Source organism: Typha latifolia, chromosome 14 (assembly GCF_019914945.1).
Source record: "Typha latifolia isolate L0001 chromosome 14, TyphaL0001v2, whole genome shotgun sequence".
NCBI lineage: Eukaryota > Viridiplantae > Streptophyta > Magnoliopsida > Poales > Typhaceae > Typha > Typha latifolia.
Window position 1 is genome coordinate 8,902,880 of NC_133099.1, and position 9,369 is coordinate 8,912,248.

At 41.4% G+C, this 9,369-nt stretch overlaps 1 protein-coding gene across 5 annotated transcripts; it reads left to right on the forward strand.

The window, feature by feature from the left end:
* The first annotated feature begins 3,635 nt into the window (after positions 1-3,635).
* Positions 3,636-8,100, forward strand: LOC140801460 (probable receptor-like protein kinase At5g24010). 5 transcript variants are annotated; one of them, XM_073156595.1, is made up of 3 exons: positions 3,636-6,192; positions 7,156-7,292; positions 7,388-8,100. In XM_073156595.1, the coding sequence occupies exon 1, from the start codon at positions 3,648-3,650 to the stop codon at positions 6,129-6,131; it is 2,484 nt and encodes an 827-aa protein (XP_073012696.1). In that variant the 5' UTR covers positions 3,636-3,647; the 3' UTR covers positions 6,132-6,192; positions 7,156-7,292; positions 7,388-8,100. The 5 variants fall into 5 exon arrangements, with proteins under 5 accessions (XP_073012696.1, XP_073012697.1, XP_073012699.1 ...); XM_073156596.1 differs by lacking the exon at positions 7,156-7,292 and having other exon boundaries at positions 7,388-7,685; positions 7,829-8,100; XM_073156598.1 differs by lacking the exon at positions 7,156-7,292 and having other exon boundaries at positions 7,388-7,605; positions 7,829-8,100.
* Positions 8,101-9,369: the final 1,269 nt, after the last annotated feature.

Below are 9,369 nucleotides of genomic sequence, written 5' to 3' on the forward strand. Positions count from 1 at the left end.
TCAAGATCCCAAGGAAGAGGGAGGACTCGACAGATAAGGGAGATTAGAAGATAGATGAGACCTTGCCAACGGTAGAGGTTGGTTGGTGAAGAAAGATGAAGGAGATTAGGGTAGAGAGACTAGAGAGAGGATAGAGGAGGCAAGAAACCAATATTCATTAAGCATAATGTTTTTGGCTGCCATCCACATATTTATAGAGGCTAGCCAACAAGCCAAAATAAAAATTATTAACTCTAATTCTAGTGGACTCCTGCCGATCGAGTTCGAACGCGCTCGACCATGTTCGAATGCACAAAAAACATTCTCTGTCAATGCAAACCTGATGTAGACGTTTGAACACAGCGTTTGAATGCGCTCGATCGCGCTTGAACGCACATTTCACGTTCTCTATTTTTGCGAACCTAATGCAGGCATTAGCAAAGGCATTCGAACGTGCCCCATTTCGCGTTTGAACGTGACTTACAAAAAATTTATTTTAATAAAAATAAATAACTAATGCAATAAGAAAAGACTCTAACAAGGTGTATCACATGAATAAATATTGAGTTCTATCCTATTCCTTCCTCTCTATCCTAAACTTCCTTCCCCTTTGTTCAAGCCCTAGCTGTGAGCCATCTCGACGCCGGTGGTCCTCTAATTTCCCTCGTTTGTCGAGTCCTCCATCCTCCTTGGGATCTCGACCTCTTCTCCTATTTATCATTTCGTCATAGTTGCAATCAGAATCTATAAGGGGCGTAAATACCAAAAACGTAGATTAGGAAGATAAGGATCGACCACCATTGTTTCATAATTTTTCGTCTTCGGTATAATATCTGGTGATTATTTTTCTCCGACTACGCGGGCTGCTTTCCTACAATCGATCCAGAACGAGAAACGGACGTTCGATTTGTACCAATTAATAATCCCATGTTCTCTCACATCATCTCCTAGCCACTTAAGAGCCCATTTACTCTTGCCTATTCAATCACCCTATTCAACCTATCAACCACCATTAGAAATAGATAGGGGGAGAAAGGATTCCCTTGCTGTAGCCCTTTTCTGCATCTGAATTATTTCCCAATCTCCCCATTCAATAGAACCACAAAATAACCAGTTGTCATTTATTGCATGACCCAATTAATCTACTTATCTAGGAAATCTCTCCATCTTAAGACATCAGCCAAGAAATCCCATCTCATTTTATCATAAGCTTTTTCAAAATCAAGCTTCAAGATGATCCCTTTTTCTTTTTTCTTTGTAATCCCAAAACTAATCTTATGTGCACACACCATACTATTATAAATATATCTCTTCTTAATAAAAACACTTTAATAGTCATCTATTAATTTCCTAATCACCGTGCACAACCTATTTGTTAGGAAGACTAATAGGTCTAAATTCTTCAAATATCTTAGCCGCCTACTTTTTTGGAGTCAACATAGTATGACATAATTCTATCTATCCAAGGATTCAGTCCCCTCATATAGTTCCTGTAAAATATTAAGCAACTCATGCTTACGCAAAAATAATGATAAAATTTCATACTGAATCCATCAAGGCTATGTTACGCATCAGATCTGGACTGATCAATACGTAAGAAAATTATAAAAAATTTAGGTGATAATTACCTCAAAAAATAAGGTTCTAATGGATCTGTTTCACCTAAATTAGAAGTTTATATGAATAGATATAAATAAAATAGTGGATCTTTTCTACCACACCAAAAACACTCAATTGATCGCCAAGCTTTCATCGCAAATGATGAAACCTTAGCTGAAGACACCTCCACCGACTTAGTTTTCTTACCAAACCCTAATATGATATCTTTGTATAGCGGTTTGCTACTTTTCACCTCCCAAACTTTAGGGTTCACAAATCAGTGGAGTACATCACCTTGAAATGTCTCCACTTTGATTCCATCTAGGGTGAGAATATTCGACGCCACTTTTGAGGATTTCCTACTCATATCGCTCTTAGATTGCCGCCTTTCCAATCTCTCTAATTAACCCGAACTCGATTTGCTAAGGTTTTGAGCCAATCATTGGGTGGGATCCTGGCCCAGGCTATTGTTTCAACCATCGGAGCTCAAACCTCTGAGATTCTTCCACTTCGCCATTACTTCTCTCGCAGCGGCAAGCTTAAGCTATTACGTGAACTTAAGGGATCATAATCTGGCCCAACTCGCTCATGCCCGGCCCAAGCCCAAATTGCCCATGGGTGGTATGGGCCAACCCTTTTCCCGCCTTGCCAATCCCAAAAGCCTGCGCCCGTACGCCTGACCGAGAAGCCCAGCCTAATTCCCGAAGCCCACTTTCTTGTTTAACTATTTGTTTAATTTGAAAACATCTCTCCATTCATATTTTTTTTTGTATGACTGCTCGTTGGAATTCTGACATAGCCTAGAGGTGCATTCTTGTCAATTGTCATAGGCTCATAGGCTCCTGCGGATGGTTGACCAAGTTGAAACTTGTAAGCCACATAAGTTCATAAGCTAGTCAAATCCACAAAGAGATGAATATTACTAACAGGACTAGCATTAGTAGAAGCTTTTTAGGTATTAATGGCTTAGTGCGATCTCCCATCAAAGTTAATCCCAGTGAGTAGCGCAGGCTAACAGTGCGAGGAATGGAAGCAAGGGGAGGCCCAAGCTGGGTTGGCTTCGAAATGGGCCAGTTTAATGGCCTAGCAAATAAAAAAAGTCTTGGAGTATTATCCCCCTACACTTCCTCATGCACGTATGTTTGAGTGGTGTTTCAACACTCATCACCTTCGGCCCGACGGAGGATGGCTCATTCAGATCTTTGCCTAACGCAACATTAAGCCTGGCCAGGCCCGCTCAGTCCGAGCCTACTCTCTCATGAGCCGATGAGCGATAATGGGTTAGAATATTTTAGCCCGACCTGACTCATTCACGAGCAGACCGGCGAACAGACTGCTCAACCCGATTAACTCAGCCCGAATAGACATGATCATTAGGCCCGATCCGCCCAAACCCGGCCCAAACCCGCCTAGATTTAATCAGGCTAAGCTCGGCCCAAGCCCGATTTAGGCCTAGCTCGACCCGAGCCCGATATCGTAGTGAGTGGCATGGGCTAAGCCTTTGCCTGCCCGGCTCGGCCCGAAAGCCCAATCAACTACTCTCATTTATAGCCCAACCCATAATGTATACATATTTATATAATTATTTTAGTCCCACATTAGATATCTAGTAAATTATATATTAATATATATGTATGTTTTCACGAAAGATAATTAAGATATCTTCATATAAGCCCATTAAATTCGGCCCAATAAAATATAATAATTTTTATATTTAACGTATTATGTTAAAGCCATTATACTCAATCCAAGCCCAATATGTAATGGGTTAGTGGGTGGTAACGAGCTAGAATATTCTAGCTCGGTCCGAGTGATTGACGGGTCAGATCGTGAACAAATATTTAAGCTCGGTTAGCCCAAAAAGTCCGGTCTGAACCAGCCCGGCCCGCCCAATGATTATATCTGAGCCCGAACGTAGCCCCGCAATGATCACCCCTCCCTGAATCCGAGGAATCTAGAATGAATTCAACAGCGTTCAAGGACCATCCACATTTTAGCCTTATACTCCAAACGACGAACCAAAAAGAGTAGCATCAAATTAATTTAATCCAAAAAAAAAAAAAAAAAAAATGGAACCGCCACATCCACCCGCCACCTCCACCTCCACCTCCACCTCCACTTCCACTTCCACCACTCTCTTCTTCTCTCTCCTCCTCCTCCTCCTCTTCTTCCCACTTCCCTCTCTCTCCTCCTTCCTCCCCTCCGACTCCTTCCTCTTCTCCTGCGGCTCCTCCTCCCCTTCTCTCCTCCTCCCTTCCAACCGCCGCTTCCTCCCCGACTCCTCCTTCCACATCCCACCCCACTCCACTTCCCTTGCCAACCCCTCCCCATCCCCGCCCTCCCCTCTCCATCGCACGGCGAGGGTCTTCCTCTCCCCTTCCTCCTACTCCTTCCCCCTCCTCTCGCCCTCCTCCCCCCACTTCCTCCGCCTCCACTTCCTCCCCTTCCTCTCACTCTCCTCCGCCCTCTTCAACGTCTCCCTCGCCTCCACTCCTCTCCTCTCTCTCTTCTCCGCCTTCCAAGACGCCACTTTTGAGTTCTTCCTCGTGCCCAACTCCCATCTCCTCCACCTCTCCTTCCTCCCCGCCGATTCCTCCTCCTTCGCCTTCGTCAACGCCATCGAGCTCTTCTCCCTCCCCGACGACCTCATCTCCGACGCCTTCGTCTCCCTCGTGCCCTCCTCCGCTGCCCCTTTGACCTCCCATTTGCTCGAGACGCTCCACCGGGTCAATGTCGGCGGCCCGGTCGTCACCCCGGCCAATGACACTCTCTGGCGGATCTGGATTCCCGACACCAACTTCGTAATTTTGCCGTCTGATGGCAAAGCTATCGCCTTTCCGGGAATCCTCAAGTACCCAGATGGCGGAGCCACCAGGGAGACCGCCCCCGAGAGCGTCTACGGCACTGCCCGCGTGATGAACAGGGGTAACTTCTCGAATTCTTCGTCTCCTGCAAACAAGTTTAACATCTCTTGGGTCTTCCCTGTTTCGAGTTCAGTCCATGGGTATCTTGTGAGGTTGCATTTTTGTGATATAGTTAGCATAGCTCTGAATGAGCTGTACTTTGATGTTTATATCAATGGCCACTCAGCTTATCAGGATCTAGATCTCTCTGCCCAGGCGAGTTATTCATTGGCTTCGCCTTACTACGTAGACTTTGTCGTCGGGCAGTTTAATAATTCATCAGGAAGCATTCGGGTCAGTATTGGGCCATCAGAACGAAGTCTTCCGTGGAAGATCAATGCCATACTAAATGGGGTGGAAATTATGAAAATTAGAGGGGTGTTCTCTTCCACGAATATAAACAGAAGAAAGAAGGATGTTGGAATTGTTGTTGGATTAATTATGGGAAGCTTATTCCTAATATTTGGGTTAGTTGGGTTGGTACTGACTTGGTACAGATGGAAAAGGTGGAGAAATACGAGAACTCAGTTGCAACAGGTTGTGACTTGCTCACCGTTGCCTGCATTCACTGGCAATTCATATAGCAGAACGACAGAGTTAACCATTGTTTCGCAAGTTAGCAATCAAAATCTTCTGCTCAGGATATCATTTTCCGAAATTCTCTTGGCTACAAACAATTTCAATGAAAATGCTCAGATTGGTTCAGGTGGTTTTGGGAAGGTTTATAGAGGAATGCTCAGAGATGGCACCAAGGTTGCAGTGAAAAGAAGTGTTCGAGGATCTCAACAGGGGCATGGGGAATTTCGCACCGAGATTGAGGTCCTATCTAAGATCCGCCATCGGCACCTTGTTTCTCTGATTGGGTTCTGCGATGAGCAGTCAGAGATGATCTTAGTCTATGAGTTCATGGATAAGGGCCCCCTGAGAGAGCATCTTTATGGCTCGAACTGTCCTCCTTTGTCTTGGAAGCAGCGGCTTGAGATTTGCGTAGGTGCTGCCAGAGGCCTTCATTACCTCCACACAGGTTCTGCTGAAGGTATCATCCATCGTGATGTTAAATCTTCTAATATACTGTTAGATGAGAATTATACTGCCAAGGTTGCAGATTTTGGTCTCTCAAAGTTAGGCTGTCAGAATAGTCAGAGTAACGTGAGCACAGGTGTTAAAGGAAGCTTCGGTTATCTGGATCCGGAATACTTTAAGACACAGCAACTCACAGATAAGTCTGACGTTTACTCCTTTGGCGTTGTGCTTCTTGAAGTCCTGTGTGCAAGACCTGTCATTGATCAATCGCTTCCGTGGGAGCAAGTGAACTTAGCTGAGTGGGCAATGCAGTGGCAAAAGAAGGGGCTTATTGAGCGAATTATTGATCCTTTGCTGAAAGGTAACATCCGTAGGAGTTTGCTGAGGAAATTTGGAGAGACCGTCGAGAAATGTTTGGCTCAGTATGGAATTGATCGGCCAACAATGGGTGATGTGCTTTGGAAGTTGGAATATATCTTGCAACTACAAGAGAAAGCAGTTCATCAGGAATCATATGGATCCAGCAGTAGTAGCGTACCATTGGTTGTTTCAAGTTCTGTCATAAATGGTAGCAATGGTAGTACGTCAGAATCAAATGTTGGAACTTCAGAGGTTAAAGCAAGCTAGATCTTAATCTTTTGCATACAAAAGATCTTCCAGCCAGAACTCTTTCGAGCAGATAATGAAGGTATCAGAATTTGCCTTTCAATGAGTTGTCTGTTTAAGAATTCTGCTATTATTTTTTGATTTATTGTTGATCTGCAAGAAACCTTGCGAGATCAACTCTATATCTTATTTTATAAATATGTCAGCACAATGTTTAGTGCAATTATAGTATTTTGAACTTCAAGATGTTACTCACTTTTGTAATTTGAAAAACATTCTCTTACCAAATATCCTAGTTGTGATTTGCAACTTTATTCATACTGTTTTGTATCAGCAAAGGTGATGTGCTTATTTATACCTTGTTATACTAAACGGCTTTGAACCTAGGGAATGAAGAGTAGCGAACAAACTGATGCTTGCAATTTACGTGGGTTGACTAACAACATTTATCTGTCTGTAACGACAATCTGAGAAATATATTTAAAAGATGGCTTTCGTCCAATGCAAGTAACACATGAAACCGTGTCTCAAGTTTCTCCAGAACACCAAGACTATCAGAAAGTATCAATTATACATGTAACGTATACCCAGGTATATTTGCAGTGGAACTATGGTTCTGTGGTGCTGGAAGTTCTCTGGTTTCCTTGTCCATTTCACCAGGACTCCAGTGGAGATGAATTGTGTTGAACTGTTGGCCCAAATGATGTATAGCAGTTTATGTAGTAAACAATGGTTCTCCACTGAAAGGATACAGCTGATAATTAGGTAATGGTAAAAATAACATTAGTAGCAATCCGATGATACCTATTTAAGTCACCATTTTCTCTAAAAGGTTGAGATGATAGAGAACTATGTGTTTAATATTTATATTCTAACTTCAAGGCATTATAACAGGCCCAAGATGTGGAATTGAGTTAAATTAGTGTAGGTTTTACATGTATTCAAACCAAGGACCTCATATGATTGTACCATACTAATTCACTATCTTCTCTGAAAGCTTGTGATAGATAATGGTGTATTTAATTTTCTCTTTTCTAACTTATAGGGTAACTGTAGGAAGACTTTTACAATTATTTGTATACAAATGAAGGACTATCCTTTTTCTCTCTTGGCCTGGATTGCAATGTCTGCTGGAACATATTGATTGTCCGCACTAAACTTTTTCTTCAAAAGCTATGTGAGGTAGATTGTCCATTAAAAGTGTGCCTTGCTATTATTTATTTGAGCTTACATCAACTTCCATATAATCAGATTTTTTTTCTTGGTGATGTTGCTAGGAAATTCTGGACCAGATGAGTAACAATTTTTGGAGAAACCCTGATGAGCACTACTGTTCCAGGTCAATTTATGATGACTTCAATTCTTGGCATGAAAGTGATTGGCTTCTTTGAGGGCAAGAGCACCAAGGGAGTCAGAGAGTCGTTCGATAATTTATCGTTTCAGAAATTTTTGGATTTGAATGACGAAAATTGGAGGTATTTTTGACAGTAGAAAGGTACTGCTGGTGTAATCTTCAGATAGTGATCCTTTTGATGATGGAATACATCAATTGCTTTATGGCAAAGTAGTCCCAGGGTGAGGACTCTCCTGCATGTGATAGTTGGGACCCTCCCCACTTGGCTTTGTGAAGATGAACACTGATGGCACATAAGAGCATGCTTCTTGTGAGGCTCTATACCTCTTTAGAAAACTAATTGCAGTGTCATATATTTTTGCAGGCTCTTAGTATGTAGATTGTGAGGATGCTCTCCAATCTGAGTGATGGCGCTAAGAACGGCGCTGGCTTATGATAGATTGAACATCTTGGATGAAAAAATATCTGCAATTGGCAACAAATTGAGTGATGGTTACATTCTTCTTAAACAACTTTTGTATTCAAAGATGAGTACATGTAATTATATTGGTATTCTAGAATCTAGAAGACTTCATATGATGATTATCCAAAACAGTGGTGGATTTGCTTCAGAAGCTAATTGTTGCTTTCCAAGAACCGACTCTTGAGAACATTGACTCGCAAAAGCATCTGTATCTTTCTTTCTTTCTTTCTTTTTTATTGCATCAAACTATAGCATCTGTGTTTCTTTCAATGTCATGCTTTTCTTGAGTTTTTGGACAATCTATTTTATTGATAAAAAAATTACTCTTTTTCTGTAATTTTGAAACTATTTTTGAAACTATTATAACTGATGCTATGCAAATGCTACATCAACAACATAAATCGTCCTCATAAAATGATTTAATATATAATTTTTTGAGAGAGCGATTTATATAGTAATGTCTTAAAAGAAAAGTCAGCTTTTTATGGAGGTATTCATTGTTCTAAGAAATTATTGTCTTGAATTAATAACAGTTGTTCATTGAGAGCGATTTTATGAGCAGAAAGTGATTCAAAAACTCGACTTTTCTTCTGCTGAAATTCCGTGCTGTTTTTGGAATCTCAATCATTGAAAAGAAGATTGCTGTCAAGGTTTTTTTAGTGCCATCTGTCGTCCATTATTGTCCATTGCTGGATACCACTCGTCTCTTCAAAGCTTGTTTAAGCTTACTTGATTCCAGCTCGCACTTTCATGCTTCACATCACACATCACAGGAAGAGGCAAAACTCCTTCATAAAGGTGGTTGGATCTCAAAGTACCTTAATTGCATTCAATACATTTCCCAAAAATGACCCTAAACCCATTTGGGCATTTCGGAGGTTTTTATTTTAATAATTAAGGAGGCTAGTATGTGATGAAAAATAAATTAGAGGATCCAAAATTCTAGATATAATCATCACTAAATATTATTATGACTTCACTCATATCATTATAAATCATACACATCCTACCAAGATTTGAAACTGGGGCAAGAGCTTAAATAGCACCCATTTTTTTAGTAGTAAGAACATCCGAGTATCTCGCTGCAACAAATGCTTGCAATAGGGTTGCATAGGATCTGATGCCATAAATTTTAGGGATAATTATACTTAAAACCCTCAATTATCACCGAAAAGAGGAAGGATTGCATGATATATACTCCAGTTTTAATGATTAGGTCTATCATCTGAAATTGTAGGGGGGCGCTCAAGAAAGATGTCCTTGATAGATGTAGGGATTTGAATAGAGAACATAATCTCGATTTCCTTATTCTCTTAGAATCGCATGTGAATTGGATTAAGGCTATGAGGGTGGCCAAAGCCATGGATAGGGCTTGAAACCACTTCAACGTGCTAGCAATGGGAGACTCTAGTGGGATGGTCATCATATGGAAAAATAGATTG